General features: G+C 40.5%; 1 protein-coding gene across 3 annotated transcripts in view; it reads left to right on the top strand.

Annotated features, from left to right (window-relative positions):
• Positions 1-26,383, top strand: part of Pappa2 (pappalysin 2) — a 276,315-nt gene that overhangs the window by 170,796 nt on the left and 79,136 nt on the right. For all 3 annotated transcript variants that reach the window (NM_001427778.1, XM_063272601.1, XM_063272600.1), the window contains 3 exons: positions 13,529-13,700; positions 17,240-17,417; positions 18,593-18,806. In NM_001427778.1, coding sequence (NP_001414707.1) covers positions 13,529-13,700; positions 17,240-17,417; positions 18,593-18,806 — 564 coding nt within the window. The remainder of the gene's footprint in view (positions 1-13,528; positions 13,701-17,239; positions 17,418-18,592; positions 18,807-26,383) is intronic.

Here is a 26,383-nt window from a genome sequence, read left to right as displayed (position 1 = left end):
TTGTGGGTAGAAACATTGAAGGTAGATTTTTGAGAGCTTCTTGGACAGTCAGCATAGACAAAATGATAAGCTTCCAGTTCTGTGTAAAAATCTGTTTTAAGGCAATGGGCAAAGAGCGATAGAGGACAGCAATGAAAGTTACCTCCTCTCACCTGTGCATGCACAGATGCAGGAGTGCACACCTGATTATTCATGCATCACACACACAGGCACACACACATACACACATACACACACACAGAGAGAGAGAGAGAGAGAGAGAGAGAGAGAGAGAGAGAGAGAGAGAGAAGAAAGACATCACAACTATACTGTCATAATAAGAAAAGTGGCATCTTGTTAGACCAGTGGTTCTCCACCTTTCTAATGCTGCGATCCTTTAATACATCTCCTCATCATGTGATGACTCCTTAACCATAAAATTATTTAATTGCTACTTCATAACTGTAATTCTGCTACTGTTAGGAATCATAATGTAAATATCTAGTATGCAGGATATCTGATATGTGACCACTGTGAAAGAGTCCTTCCAACTCCGAAGGGGTCATGAACCCCAGGTTGGGAACCACTGTGTCAGGTGATTAGAAGAAAATCACTAGTCCCAACAATACTCATGCTAAAAGGCCTATGCAAGAGCATAGATCCAGAAAGCAGGTTAACTATGGTGTTAACCTGGGCTAAGCAGATGTGCTCATAGACGCTAGAATGATAAGTATGTGCATATGGAACATCCTGACAGCCACATGTGACAGCCATGAGATTTTAGCCTGTTGGACTGTTTAGGCTAAAGGGAGTATGCATGAGGAGTTAGCATGCAGGAATTAAAAAAGCAGGCCTTTTTGGAAGAGTAGTAGCTTGAAAAGGAAGTGCCGTACAAATTCCCTAGTTGCTAGGACTGTCTAAGCGTCCCACTCATTGGTATGTTCTTCCCACTGTCTGACAATAGCAGGTCTAGTTTATAAATGGCCCCTGTCCAGAATTTATTGGCAAGCTCATTTCTCTGTATCTCTTTACCTGTTCCAGAGCCACCTTCTGCATGGTTTGAATGAGAGTGTTAACGTATTCATCAAGATGAAGTTGAATCAATGATATCAGGCATTTGTTTTGTTTTGTTTTTCTCAGAAAATCATGAAGTTATATCAAAATCCAAACATAGAAATAGTTTTGGTTGTTGTTTAAATTATATCTGTTTTTATGCTTTTCATAATGATGAATGAGAGCATTTCACATTTATGCAAAGCAATCTTCCAGAAAAGGTTAATATAATATGCATTGAACTATAAAACTAATTTTTAAAATGATTTAACTGTTTAAATAATAATTGTGCCTTCCAGAAAAGCATTGTTAATATTAAAGGATATTATTTTGTATTAGTTTTTGGTTCATAACCAAGTTGAAAGGTGGCATGTACAAAGATTTCCAGGATGTCCCTATCCCCACCCCAGGCATAATATTCCCCATTCTTCACAGCTATCATAAGAATGGTCCATTTGTTACAACTAATGAACCCACATTGCCATAGATCATCTTTCTGATGCTGTAGTTTATACTGGGGTTTATTCTTTTATAAAAATGTCAATTAATTGATTATGTGTACTTGTATATGTGTATGGGTGTGGGTCTATGTGTGTGAGCATGGTGTCTATGTGTATGTAGTATATGTGAATATATGTGGGCAGTTACATGTGCCTGTGTGTGTGCCTGGAAGCCAGAGAAAGGCATTGGATGTCCTGCCACTTTAATCCAGGATCTCTCACTGAGCTCGGGTCTGTCTACTTGCACAGCAAGTATCCCTACCCACTCAGCCATCTGCTAAGCTCATCTCCCCAGGTTTCATTCTTCCATGAGGCTAGAAAAAGTTGTCCTGACACAAATCCATAGCCACAGTGTCACAGAGAACATTTTTATTTTCTAGACATGCTCTGTCTTTTCAGCATCCTTCCTGTGACTATCTCTCTCTCATTCAGAGAGAGAATAACTGATCTTTTTGTTTCCGACATTGATTTGCCTTTCCTTTCTGGAATATCATGCATGGTCTCTTCTGGTTAGCTTCTTTTCTTTACACATTTAAGCATCCTCCGTGTCTTCCCATATCTCAGTGGCTCATTTTGTCTTCTTGCTGGGTAGTTTTCATTGTTTGGCTATGCATCCATCATAACTTTGTTTCTCCAGTCACCTGTTGAAGGTCATCTTATTCTCCTCCAGCTTTTGGCAATTATGGAGGAAGCTGCTATAAACACCTGTCACATGCTTTTATGTGGCCTTCTGGATAAATCTTTTAACTTCTTTGTGTAGCTACAAAGGTGGGAAATTTCTGGATCAAATGGCCAAGCAGATGTTTAATATTGTAAACATATGTATTAGATTTTAATCAGCAATAAGCATTACCAGAAAGACTAATAGCACTCTATTTTGCTCTCAATTTTCTGTTTTACGATAAATCAGTATTTGTGTTTTTAATTAAAGCAAATTGGGCTTAAACATAGGATATTTAAGTCAAAGAAATAATATGCACATGATATACTTGTGTGATTCTGTCTCAAGGTCATAATTTTTATACAGTAAATTTATCTTTTACATTAAAACTATTATAATGTTTGTGTTATATGTATCAATTAAAGTCAAATACCCAAATATTATATATATACATATATGTATAATGAAAATGCTCATATGCATGTACATAATTCACAACCCTGCCATGCTTTCCTAAGTATGTTTATGTAACAAAGAGAATCAGGTTTTTCAAAAAATACTTTGTTGTTTTTTTTTAGGGGGGCTTTCATATGTATGCTGATCTTATTCACTCTCCACCTTCAACCCTTTCCAGATCCACTGTCCCTTCCCTATCCACTCAACTTTGTGTCCTTTTGTTTTAAACCCCACCAAGACCAATTTGTGCAGCCTGTGCATTTTTTGCATATGTGGAGCATGTTCTTCTTACCGAAGTGTAGTCAGCTTACTGGAGACCACACTCTTAGAGAAACCTGTCTTCCTCTCTCAGCAGCTAGCAATTGACAATAGCTCCTTGATGAGTTCCCCTCTCTCTGCTGGAATTTGGTCTGTATTAGGCTTGCATACATATTCCTTGTGCGTGCTATCACAGTGGCTATGAGTCCATGTATGCAGCTGCCCTGGTGTATCCAGAGCACACTGTTGGCTTACAGTCATCGACCACATGTGGCTCTTAACATTCTTTCCATGCCCTCTACTGCAATGATCTCTGAGCTTTGCTAACAGCAGGTAGGATATGCAAATCCCACTTAGGGATGACCATTCTACAGTCTCTTGAGAATCAGATAATTTTAAAGAAAAGACTAATGAGGGAGTAATATGAATTTGATTTGCCTTTTTGCCTTGGGAATCAACTTGAAACCTACTATTTATGTATACATATACAACATGAGCCCCCACTCGTTACCTTTGTATAGTCCTATCCCTTTGGGTTGTTATTCTTTGAGGTAGGGTCTGTAAAATAAATCATCAAGGAGATATAGCAACAGCTACTTACCATCAAATAACACAGAGTTCTAGTTCACGAACTCTGGGAAAGCACAGTTACCACTGTTGTGGTTCACTCACCAGTTGCCCAGGCTTCTCAGGTCCCTTTTCAGTGGTATCTCTGTGTTATGACACAAAAGGTAGACCCACTGATTGCATTAATGTAAGTCACATAAAGATTGTCCCTTTTTCATAGAGAATACACCACAGACACGGGACTTGGGATGGGAAGAAAAAAGACAGAAGAAAAGAAAGCAGGTTTCCCAAAGACCTTGTTCTAGCAATGATCCAAGAGAATTTTTAGAGGAAATGGCTGTGTTCCCTAATTAGGTGATGTAGGGACTTGGGTGTAGAAATAATTCTTGGCTATGTAGTAGGTTACTGGTAGAATAGGGACTGAGTCATATGACAACATGGTCCTAATCCAGCCGGGCATCCAAAGCTGAGCTCGGTAACTTCACATTTTGTTCCTGCTGTAATCAGCTTTTAGTCTTACCAGGATCATTCTATCTCTTTCATTTGTCATTCTGCTTCATGCTTCCTTGCTCCTTGGAACATTGGATGCTGTTCTCTCTCCTAGAAGAGTCTTTCAATTTATTTGAAGCTGAGATTGGAAATGCCTGCTTTTGTCCTTTCTTCTCAGCCTAGATCAGATCCCAACACTTCACTGGGCCTGCCATTTCTCTGTTCATTTATGCAGAAACTGCAGATTCCCTCCCTGTTGATAGCTGCATGGGATAGAGGGCTCCCTTTTCTGCCCTTTGCTTGGGGGATGAAGTTAAATTGTTTGCTTATCCCTTGGCTCCTCATCTTTTAGTTTTAGCAGAGGCTTTCCTTTTTGTGCTCCAGGGTGATGGGAAATGATCTCCTTTACTGCTGGGAAAAGCACTATAGAAATGAAATATGTATTACATTTCTACTCATTTGATTATCTTCTTCCCCAAAGCAGTTTAGCAAATTAACATTGAATTTGTTTTTGTTTCTGCCCAGTTTCTTTTGAGCAAGGAAAGAATTATATCCGCTCAATTGTTCCCGAGATTTCTTGCCCAACTTTCTTTTCCCAGAATGATCTGCCCATAAAAAGAGAGGGAAGGATGAGAACCCACTAGAGAAGATTCTAAGTCCCCTGGACAATAAGAAATGGCTGGGTGGACAAGAGTCTGCACTGGGAGCCACAGAGAGCTATCTCTAGTTGAACTGTAGAGAAAAAATAAAAGACCATGTTCATGATTCTCCTTTGGGAGCTTTCGAGCATGTAGATAAGACTACTTTTGAATAGCTTTTATTAATATTAAAATTAAAATTAAAACTAAGACTATATCGGAGGTTATTCTTAGTGGGGCATGTTATAAGGATAGTTTAGGTGCCAACTTTCTTTCTTTTTTTTTCCAGAGCTGGGGACCGAACCCAGAGCCTTGTGCTTCCTAGGCAAGCGCTCTACCACTGAGCTAAATCCCCAGCCCTAAAGGGGATCTTTTTTTTTTTTTGGTTCTTTTTTTTCCCCGGAGCTGGGGACTGAACACAGGGCCTTGTGCTTCCTAGGTAAGCACTCTACCACTGAGCTAAATCCCCAGCCCCCAGGTGCCAACTTTCAATGGAAAGATAGGATCTAATTAGGAATCATTTTCATGAAGTCCTGACAATACGCAGAGGTCTCTTTAAAATGGAAAACAGCTATCTATCAGTTAAACCATGTACTTCTCCTATGGACCTTTGCAATGGAAAATCAGAGCCCTGCTGAAACATTATTTAGTGCAGGCACTTATAAGTTATGTTGAAAGATGGAAGATAATACATTGGAAATGTCACCAGTGCCACAGCACTCGACTCAGGACTAGTATTGTTAATATGGTCTATTTTCATGGCAGCTGTGAAGAAAGTGCAGAGAATAAAAGCAAGGCTGTATTTCCAGAGTTCTGTAGACTTTCCAGCCTGCCAAGCAGACAGACAATGTTGACACATTTGTGCATACACTATGGTTGGAATGATCCTCCACCCTGTGTGGATTTTGCTCAGCATAGCCATAGAGGTAAGTACAGGAAGTCTGAATGTTGAAGAGGCAGCAAGTCCAATGTGTAGACTTCCACAGCATCATCTAGCTTCACTATATGATTTCAGGATGCCCCATTCTGTCTTCCCTCTACAAGCAAGATGTTACCATCGCAGAGCTTGAGAGTTCTAAAGAGAAAAAAAATAGCCATGGTGATTAATAGGACAACCGTGATGTCAATAAAAGAGTAGCAAGTTCTAGGATTACATAGGAAGCTTCTGTTGTAGACTCTATAGAATGTGTGGAAGGGAGTGAGCAAGAGTCCTGAAGGGCTCAGTATTGTTTTTTTTGTCCTACTTCTTGTGAATTGACAGCCATTCAAGGCCTTCATTTGCCCATAGCTTATACAAGGGTCACTGCCAAACTAAGCTGCTTGTGTCTTCCTGCCGTGTAGCTTCCTCTCTACATGGTCAGTAGCTGTCCCTCACTTAGTTTCACATGTGTCACCATTCCCAAAGCTCAGCCTGTGCCTATGGCTGGATGACTGTCACTCCTGGGTTCATAGTTTAATTGCTATCCAAGGGTGAATTGTGGGCAGGGAGGGCATCAATAAAGCAATCGTTTGCAGAACTCCAGTAAACCATTACTCATAAGGAAATGCCCCATGCAGAGAGAGTTGCCACCTTTGGAAATTGTTAGGGGACATAGTAAGAGATTCTGTGGCTATTTTAGACTGCTATTCTACTTCTCTGGGCAGGTGCTAGGAATCACTCTCTGCATGTTAGTCAGTAATTAGATTATTTTGATTCTTTCTTTGGTATTCTACATATTTTATAATCTACATAAAAATCATAGAGTTTGAAACTTGTTAAGACAGGGCTTTTGAAAGGGAGCACTTTTGGCTGTTTGATATAAATCTGTTTCTTTTTAGAAGGACAGGGGCATTTGGATGGGACTTCTGGTGTTACGGCCAGACATGGTAAAATCTGTGCCCAGAATTAGAAGGGAATAAAATGAATTACCAAGTGCTGGGGCCACCAGAGTCTACTTCTAATCTTACAAATAGGTCACATTCTAGGAAGCAATGACTCGGTCTGGCGGGACTAGTTGACTAAGATAGAGAACCAAAGTGAATGTGGAGACTTTAACCCAGGACCGCAGACAAACTTCACTTTCTCAGAATGCAGGAATCGGAGAAGTCTACTGGGTTCAGGAACTAGTCATTTTCTGTCATATGAGAGAATATTTAGAACTGCTACCAAGATTTCTGTCAAATGAGACTCTTCATGGGCTATGAATTTGAATCAGTTTCCCCTTTCCAGATCCTGTCATAAAACATTTCATAGCAGCCAAAGTCGTTTGCTATTAGTAGTTCGTTGTAAGAAATGCATTCTGCCATTAATCCAGTTCCTATCCTTGAAAACAAATGAAGCCAGAGGTGAGTAGGATGCAGGTTGTGAATCTGTCTACAGTCTCAGGATGGCTGCTATTTGCTTTTGCAGATGGTAGTAGGAAGATTAATGAAGACTCTGTCTCTACCAATCCTTTCCATGCACCCTATTCCTGTTTGCTGTCAAATCCCATGCGTACATTTCTTCTTAGCCTGCACCCTCTTCTGTCAATAAGAATCAACAGAGTAGAGGGACATCTGATCATCGTTTACTATTTAACTTTAAATGAGCCTCTCTAGGGAACGCACTGGGATCGCTGTTTAGTCCATAGCAACACTTCTTGGATAAAGCCATTGCAATTGCTTATTTAACAAAATAACTTAAAAAGTGGGGCTTAGGCACAAGATTTCTTCTGGGCAGGAAAGATTATGACAAACTCTTTCTTGCATTCCCTACCACATCCTGTCTGTTCCAGAGTTTTCTGCACTCCCACCCCAATACCACCATCACCTCATCTGTGAAATTAAATACCATGCTAAAGCTGGAAAGGCCTTTGGTAGAACCTATTTCAACCCTGTTATTTTACAAATTTGCAGACAGAAAGCCAGAATGGTTAGCAGACTTATCCAAGGTCACAGATGTCAGCAGGGCAAACCAAGCCCAGAGCCCAGATCACAAAGCCTACTGCTTTCTCTACCATTCGAGGCTCTTTCTTCAAGAGTATGATACAGCTGCCAGACAGTTTCTCCCAATATTGACTCTAGGAAAAGAGAAGCATTGTGGTCTCACCCTTCTCAATGCCTCAGTGAGGGTAGGCTATTGACTTTAGGAAAATTTATGAGCTGGGGTTGCCTTGATTTCGAGTTTGGACAAATACTAATTAAATGATTCTTTGTTCTTCTATTATGATACTAGGTGTGCAGGAAGTTCTGGAATATCACCTCCTATCTGTTGAGTTTGGTTTTTCTGGCTCCACAGTGAGAACATTTGGTGGATTTATCTTTCAAATCTATTTTTTTTTTCAGTTTTAGCAAAACCTAGTTCTTCTATAGTAGTTGGTATATGTCTTCCCACAGTTAGCACACAAACTTTCCTTAATCCAATATGAGGGAATCAGGGTCTTTGAACTGATTCTCATCGACTCTTCCAAGGTGAACCAGAACTTTCATAGGATATACTCTTTGCCAACTGTAGGTAGAACAACAACTTCTTCATTTATCAGGAACTACCTGGCTTCCACAGTGTGCACCCGGGGCCTGGAAACTAGCACAAGCTCCCTGCAGTGTCCTTTGGGATGGAAATATTACTAAGAGGCATCCGCTTTGGTATCATATTGGGGGACAGCTCATGGCCAGCTTGTCAGTCAGTCTGGCTACTCTCCCTGCAGAGAATGCTGCCTGCCACCGGGTCTCAACCTCAACCTGTTTGTCACTCACTACTGGAAAAGATTTTTTCTAAAGTTGTCACAGAGTTGATTCCTTTCAGCACAGATTTCTCCAAATCTGCTGGCCAGAATGGAAGTGATCCAGCCATGCCAACTGTTATTCACAGTTCAGAGTGCAGGAGAAATCGTGACCTCCCCCTGAAAGCCCCCACCACCCCAGGCTTTCATGCTACTCCAGTTCTTTGTGTTCTGGCTATAAAACCTTAGGAATAACTTTCCAGGATATTTAGTTAGCCTTTGCACATCTTATTCATTTCTGAAGGTCGAATCAGTGTAATGATAAAATGGTCTCTGAAGGAGTCATGAATTCATGAGTAACACATGATTTATTTTCCCTCTTCAAAGGTATTTAAATTTTTGTCAGAACTGGAGAATACTTTATGCTTTTGGCCTACCCTGTGGCTTCTCTGTGATAATTTGGGTTTAGTGCAGTAAAACAGAGTGATTCAGCAATGGAATCGATTCCCCTTTTGGGGGTCAGTTTTGTTTCTATATACTCTTGGACTCTTGAATGTATTGACATTTCAGCCAGACTATATGTATCCAGACTTTTAGTGGGACAGGATTCACTCCTGGTGAGTAGTAAAATCTTTGAAACCAGCTGCTCCTGGTAGCACCTGATTGTGATCCTAGCATGAAAACGAAGGGGCAAGAGGTTCAAAAGGACTTTAAGTCAAGTCCAGTGTGAATGACAAAGTGAGGACCCAGCTCCAGAAACCAAAACAATAACTGCTTGAAACTTAAAAGTATCACAAATTCTTTCATCATACTGCTGGTAGAATAAAAATGCCTCCAGTGATAAGGGCTGAAAATATACATGTTTTAAAAACTATCTGAGTCTGTGACACAGCTATAATTGAGAGTCTACCTCAGAGTGGAGGACCACTCTTTTATTGAATCATGGTAGCAGGAGGTTCTCACCTCTGGACATCATATTTGGTCACCTGAGGAGAAACCTTAGAGTAGGAGATTGTGAGGAATGAGTGTGGAAGGCTTTGGAGTTAATTCTATACAGGAAGAGGATAGCCGGGAGTTGAACTGGTTTCTTAACAGGAATTCCTGACTTCAGTGCTTCAATTTACATCCCTTTGACAATAATGAGTTTTGGAATGAGAAGCAAAAGAAAGACAATAGAGGTTTCTCAGGAAATGGAGAGACAAAACAATAAAGCCAGAATGATGGGTAAATGGCAGAGTCCATGCTGATTTCCAAGGACCCAATGACTTGAAATTCAGTCATGAAAAATTTAATCCTTTGACTTCAAACTCTGTGAGTCACCTTTGACTGATCTCATCAGATCCCTGCTTGAGAAGATGTGATGATAAGGTAGAGACAAAGGGTGTGGGGGAGAACGATATCGCTAAAGGGCACACACAGGATATTTTGCAGACAACACCTGGACAAACACTGCGTCCTTGATTTGCCACTGTTTGAAAGAATACTGTTCAATCCTCCAATAAATATTCTATGCATCTCTTTCTGGTAAGGAGCTCTTTGGTGCTTGCAGCCCATGTTGCACTTTCCTGACTTGGGCAGAAACCAGCAGGAAATCAGCCTCATCCCTAGGCCTAGTGGTCTAAGCTGGCCTCTTAGGGAGGCTTGGGAGATGAGGATTTTCCTCTGATTCCAAGTGTGGCCTCTAGCCAGTCTCCACACAGCTTTAGTTTCCTTGTATGCCAAACCAAGATAAATAGCTTCTCTTCCCCTCCCACTCAATACATTGCAAAGCATCCTTTTTTGCCACCTTCAGAGATGAACAGAAGAGAACTTTGGAGAATGTCTAAAAGGAACTATTCGTGTTCTTAGCATTGTCTTCCTGCTGGGGGGACCGGGTCACTCTGGGAGAGAGGAGAGTGTCACAAGGTGGGATAATGTTGAACACAACAAACTCACTCAGGAGAAAGTGTTTGCAGTGGAAGAGAAACACCAAAGAAGGTTTGGGATTGGGGTACAAGGGAGAGGAGTCCACAATTGGTACCAGATGCCACCAGAAGCTAACGACCTGACAAACACCGTCCTCATAAAACAAATTCCTTTAAAAGGAAGTAAATGGAAATATAAGCTAGTGAAAGAATTTGCAGCAGCTGCCGCAAAAACCATTTCTCACTTCATAAACAGGTTTGGGTTTTTGTTCTCTCTCTTTCTGTGTCTCTGTCTATATCTCTGTCTCTGTCTCTGACTCTCTCTCTCTCTCTCTCTCTCTCTCTCTCTCTCTCTCTCTCCTTTTTGGTCATGGTCTTCCTTCATAACATTTTTTCTCCTTTTGTGCACTTCTTGTCTTGAGTTGTGTTTTGCTGCCAATACCGGACACACTCCTGATGCTAGATCGATGTTTGCGATACCAGCAATCAATGTGGTCCTAGCCATATTGATGGAAGGAGGCTCATGCACACTGCTCGCTTTGCATCCTGTCTCAGCATGTGCTTATTCTTCATAATGATGTGGAGTCACCAGATAAAACCAACACAAATAACATGTGTTCTATGAGACATTTTCCTTGGCAATCGCTTGACATGAATCAGAGTTAATGGCCCTTTTCTTATCTCTTCTTGCTCAGTATGCTAAAGGAGATGCAGTGGTTTGATGATGAATAGCATACAGCACTTATGGATTTGTAGTTCTTTGGCATTATGAAAGAAGTATTCTGATCTTATCTCAAGGACAGTCATGTTTTGACTCCCTCATCCAGGTGTTGAGTATCACTCAGAGGCAGCCTCCTTCATTATATTGCAGACCCTCTGGTCAGCATTGGATTGGGGGAGCTCACACTTACTCATTAACAATCCTCCTTTCCTCAGCTTATAGTGCTCCTTTCTTTCATTGGGCTGCATGGATGTGAGATTGTCAAAGGGAGTAACTATGGGACAGCAAAAAGATCCCATCGCATCACACATCTTCACTTTCCCATCTTCTATCTCTCAGGCATGCCCAGAAGAAATGAGAAAGTCACTAGAACAATGCTTAAACCCACGTGTCAGGGATAGCCATTTATCACAGTCAGATCAAATCTACTTCTTTAGGGACTACTGCTTTCTAAACCAGCTCTCAATTATGGTAGGACCTATGTACATATTTAATGACATTTTATTTCCTACCTTCCTATACTGTTGTCCAATTGTCTGATAAAGTCATTGACAACTAATACAAACCAAGGGCAAGCAGAGTACATAGTTGATGATGAGTGATAGCTCTATTCTCTAGTGGTTATCATCACTGGCAAGAATCTTAAGGGTAAGAAAATATGTTATTAGTCTCTCTCACTACAGTGAATTCCTTAAGGGCACAGCCTTTGTTATGCTACCAATGCTCGTCCAATGTCTTGCAAAGAGTATGTTCTTTTGTTGTGAGATAATTCCACTGCAGAAGACAAATGGATACTTCTAAAGCTAAGCAGAAAGTCTGTATCACCTACTGGTGACTGCAGAATTTGTCCAAATCATGCAATGCTGAACCTCACCATTGCCACAATTTTGTGCATAAAAACCACACCCTGGTTAACACACATTTGTTAGCAAAAACATTTAGTGAGAAGCAAAATTACAGAAGCCAAAAAGTAAGGTTAATATATCTAGGAACTTTCCTGGATCCTTGTACTATAAACTAAGTCTTTGATAGATTAGGATTTTGTTCCTCCTTTGGAAGGTATTGGGGTCTACATGCTGGTCAGATAGTTGCTCTAACATGCTATGAGTTATGGTATGGCCTCTGGGCCTGTAACACTTGGTGCTTAGTATTGAATAAATGATTTGGGCAGAGTGTTTAGTATTGAATGAATTATTGGGGCAGAGTGGTTGAATTGGAAAATAATATTTTTCATGTGATTTTACACATTTTCCACTTTAATAACAGGTACTAGTTTTGCTATCTGAAATAGGAATACATTTAATTATGCAAGCTTTCATTGTATCTACTACAGCTGAGTATATAGTGATTTAAAATTGGACAAGAAGAAGTCTTCAAGATGTTCATACTCCAACTCTGAGATCAAAGACACAGTCAGATGATAATTGCCCTGTGGGTAAATTGATGCATAAACTAAGGGATTTAAGAGCAACAAAATGCATATGTAATAAGATCAAGTAAATTAATTATCAGAAGGAAGTTATTTTTTATACTTCAACTACAAGATTTGAAGGAAGAAAGTGTGAAAGGGTTACTTCTTAGAGAAGAAATGTCTCCCAGAAATCTCATTAAACTCCAGAAAAGTGTGGAAGTGAGACAAAAGGAAAAGGAGCCTAATAGGAAACAGATACTGACACGGGGTTAGACTTTTGTCAGCAGGACAGCAAAGGGGCTAACCTGGGAAATGTCTCAATCTTGTAAGATGTGGACCCTATAAACCCTCTGAGGGAAGGATCTGAAATAGTAGGGTGTGAATAACTCACTCTCTGTGGTGCAAATATTAAATGGTGGAGTCAGGACTGAAGCCTGGTAGTGTTGCTTTAGTTAAACTCTGTGTTTCCACTGCAGTGGACTACATTCTTCTTGCCTTGTTCTCTGTAGCATTGTTCCTGCTTTTATAGTCCAGGCTGAATCTCCTTGAACCTTGGAGAATCTATTTATCTCTCAGGCTACTTATGAATAGTTCTACTGGTCCTGGAAGCAATTCTCTGCTAAGGAGATATCTCTGGAAGTTCATGGTACAATGTCAAGAATGTGATGGGGATCCAATTCACACTGTCAGGTTTCTTAGCTTGTGCTACTCTTCAGTGATAATGTACCAGTAATTGGAATGTTTCCATATCAACCAGTCTGTGATCTCTGATGCTCAACATCTTCATACAGGCACCTGGGACTCCCTTGTGATCAGTTATCAAAAAGACCAATGACTGATGAAATCAGGGCTCTCCAGATTCTATCCTGGAGATTAGTCCTGGGTCTATTCCAGTTGCTTAGGACCTAGAAATATTGTTTAATCTTTCAAGTATCATTCCTTGGTGTATTTATTTCAGAGATTGTCTAGAACATCAAGAACCCATTTTCTACCTCATCTCATCATCATTGATTCTCCTGAAAGTCCACAGAAAGTTAGATGTCATGGTGTAATTATGTCATGCCTCGTAGTTCTCGGTGAGACAGAACAAAGTAATGAATTCCATTTAGGCTATGAAGAAAATCATTCTGCAATTTAGGTGTATTGTTCAAAGATGTATATTTCTGCTGTCTCAGCTTATCCTAAGATACTTCTGTTTCTGTCATCCTCAGCTGTGCTCAACGACCTTGTGGAGAACAGGGAAGATGTGTGCCATTGCTACTTGATCATACAGACATGGTGAATTGTACCTCCAGTGGCCCAGGTCACATGGAGTGTGCTATCACTTGTCAAAGGGGGTATGTCCTTCAGACCAGCAGTGGACAGTACCTCAGGAACATGCAGGTAAGTTGGAAGCAGATGAGCAGAAGGAAGAAGTTCCTGAGGCAGAAATCTATCTATCCTCTTCTCCCTGACTAGACTGGAAAGGGCAGGTGATTTTAAATCTTTGAGAATGAAAACCATGGTCTCTATGAAGGCAGTAGGAAGGAAGTATGGTGGAACAGAAATCCAAAGTCCAAACATGTGATTCCCTTAGGTGTTAGTATAATATGGGAAGTAGATATTAGTTTTTATCCAATGTTCTTTCAACCTGTCTTTTATTCATAGATGTGAATGTCTCAAAGTGGACTTGGTCATAATTTATAGCAAAATAGATTACTGTCAACTTATCTGAGGTTCATTGTGCTCTTCTGGTCTCATTTTTAAGATCGTTAGAGAAATATAACCAGATTGTACCACCAAAACATTAAATTCATAATGGGGGTTGTATTATGGTAATAAATTTTCCCCATTTTTAAATGTCCCATACAGAATTTCAAATACACCATTTTCAGGATTTGGGAATGGCTGAGGGTAGTAAAATATACAATGAAGAACAAGGCTCACGAGACAGAGCTGGCCAAATGTTTTTCTCCATTACCTTTGAGGTATATAAGAGTAAGAACAAGCAAAGTAAAATAATACCTTTAAATTGTTTTTACATTTGTACATATTCCAAAGAGAAATATTGAACTTGAGTTATTACAATGCTTGCTGAACATTATTTAGAAACTTCTAGTAGAATGATGGGCATTGGTGCCCTCTTTAGTAAGTTTCTTATATCCCTAATTAAAGGCTTGGTTTCCCATCTCCCACTGAGAGAGCTTAAACCCTTAACGGGGGAGTTTTGAGCATAAATGAACCACTGGAAAACAGGATGACATTATGAGATGGTGGAAGCATGTACTAGGTAAACTGCAATTGTGCTTGAGGAAAGAGCCCGAAGTCGCCATGACCATGGAAGGAGAACAGGCCCACCATTGCTAGTCACACATTAATGGCTTGAGAAATGGAATTGCTCCTGTTTTGTGCCAGTTGATTTCTTAACAGTTTGTGAACCTGTGCAAGAATTTCCTTTGCCTAGTTATTGTCAGAATGTAAAGATAGGATTGTGAAGTTTAGAAGGTCTCATGAAATCACCTAGTCAAAACAGTCTTAATGAAGCGTCAGGCAGCAAATTCTTCTATCACCTGGTCAGACAAAGGTATCTCATGCTGAAAACAAAGTAAAACAAGTTAGGGACTAAATACATGTGTATGGTAGGTTAAGCCGATCAGAGGAGAAAGGCTATATTTGTCATGCATTGAAGTTGGACAATTAAAAGGAAAAAAACAAAAAACAAAAAAAAAAAAACATAAAACCACAGACAAAACATAGGAGAAAAGGCCAGGCATTACACATGGAGTTTAGAGACAGTCTTTAAATGATTAGTGGTTTGCTGCAGTTTGAACCAGGCCTCCCAACTGTGCTAAGTATGAGTGGAACCTGGTTGGAAGAAAGATGGGGGCTCACATTTGCCAAACTCGTGGTGGAGGAAGGAATGGCACCCTCCAGCTGACCAGTCACTGTCACCTGACGCTGGCCTCATGCAGGAAATTGTCCTATCCCGGCTCATGATCACAAGACAGCGGGGATATTTGCTTTCTGTTGACATGAGAACTGAAGCTAAATAGAAAAACGTGTGTGGCTTTGAGTTGAATCCTTCTGGCTGGCAACAGGGACACACCGGGAAGCAGAGGAAAGCCCTGAGCCAACATGTAGCGTCAGAGGTGAGAGGTGCTTCAATAGTCATTGGGCCCTTGGCTTGGGTGCCAGTGTGGTCTCTTGATGGGATGACTGTAGTTTTACCACAGGAACTCTTCTGCCCATCTTTGAACTTCAGCCCCATTGCCAGATACTTGTTTTTCCCAAATAAGCCATGACTTTCACAGTCACTAAGTGCCTGCTCATTTCATACCTGGCCAGATGCCTTCTTCCTCCACCTCCCTTGAGCTGCTCAAAAGCCCTAATGACCTTTCAAGTCCAGCACCTGTGTCGAATTCCTTCTGCCTGAGGGTGGCAGTTCCTCTTTGCAGCCTTCATGGGTGCTGCCTTCCCTTCTTATACAAACCATACCATAGGCTTTGACTTTATTAGGGCTATTGATTTCTTCTAGGATGTTTTTGACTTCTCTTATTTCTAATTTGTATTCTTTATGTTGCAGTCTCTCTAATCACTGTAGAAGGCTATAAGGATTGTTTTAGATTAGACTAAGATATATTGTTAGTACCTGCCAACTCCCTATTTGCTTTCTTGCCTTTTTCTTTTTCTTTTTGTTTTGTTTTGTTTTGTTTTTAGCTACTGTCTCAGTGATTTTGTACTTTTATAGACGTTTTGCCCCTGGAAGGCATCATGTTTAGTGCAAGACCAGGTCCTTCTGGGTAATCCATGCATGTCCTCTCGTTTACATAATACCAATGGGCCTAGATCTGTTCACTGAAATGGCAAGTTTGAAAACATGACTGGACTCACTCCCGTATCCCATGGATAGTGAGCCTTTGTATGTATTAACTCTCTTAGTTCCTGAAAGAAGTAATTATTTTTAGTAGCTTTATCAGTATGTTTATTACTGGTTTATTAAGGGTGTCCATAAGAAGTAGATGGCATTTAACCTGTTTGCATGCTGGTGAGCAATGTAGTCCACAGCCATGTGTCTTGGTGGTGGCATCCCTAATAGAAAGGATTGTTTTGAATAGGAAAGTTAGACAATGTTCTGAAAGTATTTTATCAGTTATACAATTATATATATGTATTATATATATGTATATGTATATTATATATATGTATATATGTATATATGTATCTATTATATATATGTGTATATGTATATATATACATATATATACATATATATATATATATATATAATTTTACTTTGGGCTTTTGAGAGAGGATCTCAACCTCTAACCCAGTCTAGTGTTGAATTCATAGCAACTTTCCTCAAATTAGGTAATTTGAGAGTTTAAAGATTTGGTCAGGGTGTAAGGAAATGCCTAGTTTGATATGCAATAGCCCAGCATGATGGAGTATGCTCTTCCTCTTAAACTTGGAAGGTTGGCTCTGTGGAACACGAATTCCATGGGGTGGAAAAACAGAAAAGGGCAGAGAAGATAGTCATAGGATGAGTCAGTCAGCAGTCTTCCTTTCAAAAGAGAACAGGGAGAATAGGAACCCAGGACTCCCTTATCTCTTGTCCTCTCCAGTCTGTCCCCAGTCCCAAAGTAGATATTCACACAATAGCAGGAGGCTTGAGATCCTGGGCACAGACCAGGTAGGACGGAGACTGAAAATAGATGGGTCAGTCAAGGAAAGGACAGCCTGAGATGGGGCTTTGGAGAATGGTGCCCTAGAGTTCCTAGTACAAACAGGTTCCTTCCAATGGCACCCCCCTGAGGCTGGACCAAACCAGTGAGCCATAAGAAAGGTCAAAGGTACCGATGACCACCAGGACTCTTCAAAAGCCAGAAAGTGATTTCTGATAGCTATTATATGTGACTTTGACATGATGGATTCTGTGTTTCTAGAAAGAGATTCTCCTCACTTGTTCCTCTGGTCACTGGAACAACAATGTGAACTGCAAGCGTCTTGACTGTGGTGTCCCAGACTCGTCCTTGGTGAATTATGCAAACTTCTCCTGTACGGAGGGTACAGACTTTCTGAAACGCTGTTCCATCTCATGTGTCCCACCAGCCAAGCTCCAAGGTACTGTCTGGCCAGCCTGGGACCTGAATGTGAGCTTCCATCATTCTCTCTTAGGGTGGAGCGGGGTAGCTTTGAACTTTTTTCACACATATATATACTTCGAACTTGCTGTTCTCTGATCTCTCTTCTGACAATATAAAATCCTCTCAGATTATCACCATTCTTTGTTCCAGATCATGTGTGGAGATATCCTGGATGAGGGAGTCACTAATAATGAGTGAAACTTAGTCTTTTTTTGTTTGTTTGTTTCTATTCATGTTCTCAACAATCAGCACAATTTTCCTGATAACATTAACAACTGAGGTTCAAGTTATTAAGTTTTAATACCCAGAGACATTTTGCATTAGGTGTGCTTTGTTTCAGTTTGTAGATAAGGAGGACACAGTTGCACAATGTATCCTTGGATGTGTGTGTACTTGAGATGGAGAAGTGCTGAATCAGGCTCTGACTGACTACCACACTTTGCCCTTTAGCTACAGTTCTCAGCCTGCAGTGTGTCGCACAATGTGTCATTGTACATGCAGCTTCCTCAGCCTTACTCTGAGGTGTGCTGTAGTAGGTTGGCAGCCTAGTGAGCCTAATGCCTGCTGTCAGTCCTGGCTTATATTGGGAGAAACCAAATTACAGAGAATCATGTGGTATGGTATTGAAGGTCAGAACTCTGTATCGAAACTTCCTATCTCAGTCTCTGCTTTTGTAAGTGATGGTAAACCCCATTTCCTTATCAGCCTCATAGGAGATAACCAGTATCTATTTGATGGTCTTGTTTGCTCTTTGGGATTTATACATGATCACCCATGTAGACCACTTAGAATAATGCCTCATATAGAATCACCATTAAAATACCAACTATGATTACTTTAATGCCACCCACATTACAATTATTGCTGTATATTTGCTACTTGTAGATAGGAAGGCAGGCAATGATTTGATTGGTAGCACTTCTTCCACTGAGTCTAGGGAATCATTATGATTCTATGGTATGTGAGACCTCCCTGAGAACCGCAGGGTAAGAACATACAGCATCAACATTTGATGGGTTAATTTTAGAGATATTACTCAACAAAGAACAACAGGACTTTACAGAGCCAGTCTATGCATAGTTTTTGGTTCCTTGAGCTGTAGTCATGAGCTCTCTGTTCTGAGCACCATGTGATTCTCTCTCCTGGAGTCAGGACTGAACCCATGGCTGACGTGTCTTGAAGATGGACTCTGGTCTCTCCCTGAAGTCTACTGCAAGTTGGAATGTGAAGCTCCTCCAGTTATTCCAAATGCTCATCTGCTCCGGCCACACTGCCTGGAAGGCAACCATGACGTGAGCACCATCTGCAAATATGAATGCAAACCAGGCTACTACGTGAAGGAGAGCTCAGGAAGTCAAGGCAAGAAGTGAGTGTTCATGTATTCGGTCCCATGGTTTCCTTGCCTTGTACTGTGATCCTGTTCCCCCATGGCAAATTGTAGATCATGTCTTTCTGGGATACCCATAGCTTATTGTGTGTGTGTTTCTGTATAACTTCTCTATACCTGCACAGACAGACTTCCTGATCATGACAGACAGGAGTTCAGGTGGTTCCTATAAAGGCATTGTCTTCTACTAGCGATTTCATAGTCTTATGTAAGTATTTGGGGGGGGGCACTGATTTGATCATCATTTTCCTCGGTATTAAAACGATGAGCCTCCTGGATTGGTCATTTGGGTTCAGCTCAAGGCCAGCACAATCTTATTAGTATAATTCAAAACTGAGGCTTATGGAGATGTGGCTGGCTAAGCCCCAGGGTGCTTACTCTATTTGTAGTGTGTGCGGAAGTTTTCTTTCTCTGCCTCAGTTTTCCTAGCTGGAAAATGAAAGAGGACGAAAGAGCATCTTGAATGAGTTAAACAGGACTTGAGCTATTTTGAAACAGAATGCCACCCCTTTAGCCATCACCATGGTTCTTCTTGTCCTTCTGCTTTTCTCCCATGAACTTTATGCAGCAAGTGGAGTGATCGGCGCTGTGGCAGGTCACAGTGCTTGGGGATGAGCTAAGGGTGGACAGATGACTGACATATAGAGTGGAGGAGAAAGAACAGAACATTTTAGGATGTGAGAGTTAGGGGTAGAGAGGTGACAGCCAGTTCTCTGAGCTCATAACTAAGCTTTATGCTGGGAAAGCTGGGCTTGCACGGGGGATTCTGGGTTATCTGTCTCCGCCCTACATGCCTGTCTCTGGGCAGAGGCACTTGAGAGCCATTTGTGGACGCAATTCCTCTGGCTGGGAACCTGGGTGATTGCATCAGAATGCCACCATCAGTTTGGTCTCAAACATTTACATTTGCAAGCACCGTGCTAAGTTGAGATTAAATTATTTGCCATGCTGCGTAAACCGACGAAATGTTAGTTTACACCTGTTTATATAGCAGGCGACGGATTGGTAATCAGAAGTTTGCCAGTTGAGTGTAAATCACTGTCGCTTGCCACTTATGTTTACCCAGTGAACTATGCCCTCCTTGTCTTACTTGTGTGCAAAAAGTCCAAAGCTGGATAGATGGGGCCCTAAAATGCTTCTTAGGACACACACTTCCAAAGAGAAGAAACAGAAAAGCAGGCAGGGACAGTGTAATTTGTAGTTATATGAAGCAGTATCTGTGTGTCTGTGTATGAGTGCGTGCCTGCATGCGTGCGTGCGTGTGTGTGTGTGTGTGTGTGTGTGTGTGTGTGTGTGTGTGTGTGTGTAGCTGCTTGAAGGTTCAGGTTTGCAATTGATTTGCAGGGTAATAGGTAATCCATATGTCTTTAGTTTTGTGTTCACGACGGGAGGAGGAATAATCATTTCTATGGAATTGCTTGAGTTTTGGAAGTTGGACCTCGTACTGAAAGTATTCTATAAGTTATGAAGTTCAAAACATATGCTATGCTAGGAGCTGCTTCTTATTTATTTATTTCATTTTGGGTTGTTGAAACTGGGTCTTACTTTGTAGTCCCGGCTAGTTTTGAATCCAGAGCAATCCTCCTTCCCCAATCTCCTCAGTGCTGGGTTAATGGGTATTAGCTATTATACATGGCTGTTCCTTTCTTTTTTAAAAGAAGGAAATTTGTTGTTGCAAGAGAACTTAAGCCTGAGTGCTGACTGGCTTCTGGGCCCTCTTTTGTATTTGACCTGTTCTGCCTGCTCTGTGCTACACTCTGGGTTAATAATAAAGACTCAAACACCAGACCCAGGCAGGGACTCCTCAAAGACAGAGCCAAAAGCCATGGATAGTGGCACAGCCACTTGGGAGGTGAAGGCCAGATGAGGTGAAGCCATCCTTAGGTACATAATAAGTTCAAGGGTAGCCTGGGCTACATTATATTAGTTCTACAAAAAGCAAAGCAAAATAAAACAGAAAAGCCAAGAAAAAAACCAACCAAACAAACAAAAACTATTCAACACTTCAGAAGATCAGATATGCTCAGTATTATTAGGGCGTGATAGCCGTACTGTCCATCTTAACCCCCCCCCCTTTTAACTCTATTGACCTCCTGTTCCAGTTTCGCTTCTTTCTCTCTTCTCCATTCCTGTCCCCAGTTTTATTCCCTCTGCCTGATTCTCTGAAGGTGAACTCAGTTTTCTCTGAGTTTTCTCTTCTTTATCTTTTAAAACAAGATTTACTCATTTTTAATTTTGTGTAGGTGTGAAAGGCTGTGTGAGATTGTGTGCACCATTTGCATGCAGTTGCCCACAGATGCGGATATCAGAAGAGAACAGACTCACATCCCTTAGAATAGGAATTATAGTAGACTGTGAATCACCCAGTATGGGCACAAGCAACCAAACCTATGTAAAAACAGCAAGTTCTTTTACCACTCAGCAGTCTCTCTGGACCTTTCTTTTCCTTCTTGATCTACACACTGCTCAGGGTTAAGGCTTTTTCAGTCCACAGCCTTGATTATGATCACGTGTTGATGGTGCCCAGGCCTATACTTGTCATTCAAACTCTTACCTCAATAGCTATAAGGATGCCACAAGCCAGATACCTAGGGACATAGCTACTGGAGTACCCCATCTACATCCCAGATTCCTAACTATAAGAAACCTTTCTAAATCTGCACAGTTCTCTACCCTGTGGTGCTGGTGAACCCTGAAGCCTGCCTAGCACTTAGGAGTCTTCAGTGTTCTTTGTTCCTTAGTCAGGTAACCAAGCTCCCACCAAGTGTGTTATATGACATTTGACCTATAATATTTACAATGGGTTTATTAAGAATTTGCCTCCACTGTAAGTCAAGACACATATACACTGGGGCGGGGGGGGGGGCATGATCCAGGCACTAATGCTTTGAAGAGTTCACCGAGTTTATTTGGTGTTCATCCCTTCACAGTGGATAATCCACTTAATTTAACCTCTTTTCTTCTTTGTCTGCCATTTTTTCCTCATATGTACCATCATTCATCAGCTCTTTGCTATGTTATTAACCTGATTTCTAAGGAAGCTAAAATATATGTATCTGACTTATATTTTATTAAAAGACCATGTAACATTCTCCATTATCTTTTACTCCCACAGCTGCTTTTTTCTCATTACATATTATCCTTATGTGTGAAGGTTAGGATGTCCTTATTAGGGGCCTTAATTAATTTAATTCTAAGTTATTCTGGGCTTCTAACTTTAATTGATAGTCTTTCTTATAAATAACTCATCATGACATCATGCATAAGGTAGTATAGAAGTCAGATCTTTTTGAAGGAGGTGCAAAAAGCCATCTTCTGTGAGTATTTATCATGACATTAACATTTCCAAAATATATGCATGTGCACACACATACACACATATATACACATGTACATCCACATGCACACACAAGGTTACAAACACAACTGAAGATGGAAACTGTAGGTCTCATATTGTGATTGCTTACAGTTAAGTAGTGATCACCTTTGTCCAGTCTGATTCCTGGGAATAGCGTGGGAGAGTTAGGGTTTTACTGCTGTGAACAGATACCATGACCAAGGCAAGTCTTAAAAAGGACATTTAATTGGGTTGGCTTACAGGTTCAGAGGTTCAATCCATTATTATCAAGGTGGGAGCAGGGTAGCCTCTAGGCAGACATGATGCAGGCAGAGCTGAGAGTTCTACATCTTCATCTGAAGGTTGCTAGTAGAAGACTGACATCCAGGCAACTAGGATGAGGGTCTTAGGCCCATGCCCACAGTGACACACCTACTCCAATAAGGCCACACCTCCTAATAGTGCCACTTCCTGGGCCAAGCTTATACAAACCATCACAGAGAGGTAGAAACTATGCATACACAAAGAAAGTCTGCTTGAGATGGCAGAGAATTAGACAGCCTAACTCCAGAGGACTCTTCTATTGTTTGGCTGAGAACCATGGAGGTGATAATGATTCCTTGCTATGTGTTATGAACACTAAGAACTTTGGTGACTTTACTCCATATATTTCTATTGCAATATTTATTTTATCATTAATGAAATACTAGTACAATATTTTTGTTAAACTAGTATATGAATTGATATATATGTGTATATTGTATGTGTATATACTATATAGATTATATATTATTATTATTATATGTTATAATATATGAGGAAACAGACTCAAAGTTGGGTGTTACTTGTGGTCATTCTACCAAAAACTGGCCTCATTGAGATTAAAGCCATCCTAGCACCAAAGGCTATGCTGTGGACTAATAACACTTTTTTTTTATGAGAAAAAATTCATTTTTCTGGTCTCTTTATCCACATTTGAAAAATAAACTGTTAAGTTGTTTCTAATACTAAAAGTTTATATCTTATGTCCTGTGTCAATAAAATAAATAAAAGGGGCTACATCATTGCTATACTACCATTGAGAAAAGTAATGCAAAATTTTGTTACACCAAAAATCCAATGATTATTATAAACAAAAATACTGTACAATTTGAGTTTACTAGGAAGTACTTGGAATAATCTTATAGTAATTTCCAGAGAACTTAGTCTGAATAAACAGCTGAAGCTTATATCTATTCACAGGATTGAATCGATGAGTCATTTGAAAACAGAATACTAGTATTCTTTTTTCTTTTTTAGATTTATAGAATTGAGAGAACCCTAAAAGTAGTGCTAAATATCATTGACTCAGAACTACTAAACCATGTTTCTGTAGTCAAGTTTTATCTCGTGGCTCATTAGTTAATTCACAGAGTATAGGACTGGTAATATATAAACTCAAGTGGCAATTCCTCTTGCTTATTAGCTCTTTGACCCAAACAAGTTATTCCTCTACTATTGCTAGACTAAACTGTCACTATTCTAATTCACAAGCTAGAGACAGTAGAAGCATTGGCAAGTGTGGTAAAGATTAAATGATTATGCACAAAAAAACTGACACAATTTCTGATTATATTTTCTTGGCTCAGTAATATCTTCTATTGTTTATAATCGTCATCACTATTACCATCACCATCACCACCCTCATCTCTACCACCACCACCACCCTCCTCACCACCACTCCCACCACCTTCATCACTACGACCACCCCCCCTCATCACCACCACCACCCCATCACCACCACCACCATCACTCACCATCATTATCATCACCACATCACCACCATCACCTCCATCATCACGACCATCACCATCATCATTACCACCATCACCACCATCACCCCTAACACTGTGGTTGTTATCATGACCACTGCCATCACCACTATCATTGCCGCTACTATGATGACGGTCATCTTCACTATCATCATCATTGTCATCACCAACACCACCTACATCCCAGGTTCTCCTAACACAGTAACTGTTGCTGAGGAAGACACCCTGCTGGTGTGTGAAGTGGGATTGCTATCTTTTAGCAAGAAATAATCTCAAATATAGTCTTTTATCACTGGCCATTACCTTCCTTCTTCAGTTTTTATATCCCATAAACAGCCTACAAACCAAAAAGACTGGAATTGTCATTCAAGAGACAGTTCTTCAGTAGCCAGTTGGAGGGAAGGTACATTTTTCTCTCTCTAAAAGAAACACACACCGAAACAAAATTTGTTGAACTAAACATACACACTTCCCTTCCTTAATCAGAGCCTTCTCTGCAGGGCTACATATCATTCCACTTTACCAAGCTGACATAAAAGTGGACTGTGAAACAATAACGTTATATGTGTGAGAAAGTAAGTGGAAATAAAGTAGCAATCGAGAGTTGGTTCAAATTCAAAATTAACATAGACATGTAATGTCCGTCTGGCCTGGAGAAAGGACCAGAGCATGTCTTGGGGCTCTTATCTTGAGTTTTATTTGACTCTACATCTTTCTGAACAATAGCTTGAGTTTCAACTAATTTTTTTCTACTATGGGATGGGATAGGAAGGCTTGCCTGATAAACTGCCAACATGAAGTGATACAACAATTAAATCCCTTAAATATATCGGATTTATAACTTTTAAAAGCAACAATCTATCTGGTATTTAAACCGTATGTCATAACATTGTGTACACACATGAATAGGTCATAACTGGTTATAATTGAGTGTGTGTGTGTGTGTGTGTGTGTGTGTGTGTGTACGTGTGTGTGTGTGTGTTTTATCTGTAACTTGTCCATGTAAGAACAACACTGTAATCTCTATGTACACTCACGCATCTGTAAGAAATAGGAATTTGTTTTCTTTCCATTAAGACTCTGTCTGGTTTTATAATTAGTGTTTATAGTAAATACATTCAAAGTTTATCCTTGGAATCCTCAATTCTCTTGCCATTGTAGTATCATGTGAGCCTTAAACTAATGTATTACAGCTTCTTTGGGCTTCAAAGTGACTGAACCTCTGTGGCAAGCTTTGGCCACTCAAATACACACCTGGACACAGGCCAACTCCTGCTCAAGCTTTACAGGGCTGGCAGTTAGCACACAGGCCTTTACTTAGAACAACACTTGCTGAACTCATAAATGTCCCTGTGACCTCCAGGCCTTAGCAATCAAGCATCTTACTGTAAAATTTTTAGTTCTGTATCAACTGCCAATTTCTCTATTAATAAAAAGAATTAACTATAAACAATGGTTACTTTTAATGGATAAAGTCGAAAGATTTTCAGCAACAAGCAACTTCATAGCCCAGTGTTGTTTCTCATCTGCCCTTGGCTTGTCCCTGACCATATCTGGCTCAGCTTACTCTGACTTTAACTGGGTGGATGAACATTTTGGTAGTGACCTTGCCTTGTTCTTTAACAATGGGGTCAGGGCAGGGCAGACTGATTCATGAATGGTCCCCTGGGGGATTTTGGGTGGGTCAGTAATATGAAGAATTAAGTATGGCTAGAATACTGAGTACACTGTTAATATCCCACACATATACACACACTTAGGTCATCAGAACTTGCTAATCATTTCACCGCTTAGTGAGCCGATACTATTCATCGCGTTACACAGTTTCTTATAATTTTGTGAGGAATGTCTGTTCATCTCCATTTTTTCAAATAGGAAAACTGAGAACAAGAGGGGGGAGGTAAAGTAATTTATTTCAAGCCAGAAGCTTATTAAGAACCCAAGCTGCAGTTTTAGCAATAGTCATGTGGTTCCACAGCCTCTGTTCTGACCCATACTGCTGTTCTTACGGATAATGATCTTCCAGTACAGCCACTAAATGGGTCCTGAAGGTCACTGTGACCGTAATGTCCAGCTCTTGCTTTTTTACATGGGGATCTCTGGCACTGAAGGGGTTAACTAGCATTTTTTTCTCCTCATCCATATCAAGGCATGATGTCAAGGAAAACAACATGAGTAGGCTTCTTTGTGTACTTTCCAATGCAGGGATGCCTATGCCTCCCTAGATGCTCTAATCACACATTAGGGGGATCAGATCTTATTGGTGCTATGGCTTCTAGCCACAGGATGGTAGCTTTCTGAAGGAGCAACAGTGGCAGAAAGTGGTTCATTAGGTCAAACCCCAGGCAAAGATATGAGCATGTACCGAAATTACCCATGAGTACTTACTGTTAACCCCTGTCTGGAGT

Source organism: Rattus norvegicus, chromosome 13, assembly GCF_036323735.1.
Source record: "Rattus norvegicus strain BN/NHsdMcwi chromosome 13, GRCr8, whole genome shotgun sequence".
Classification (NCBI taxonomy): domain Eukaryota; kingdom Metazoa; phylum Chordata; class Mammalia; order Rodentia; family Muridae; genus Rattus; species Rattus norvegicus.
Note: the sequence above shows the minus strand (reverse complement) of the source record. Positions and strands in the feature narration are given on the sequence as shown.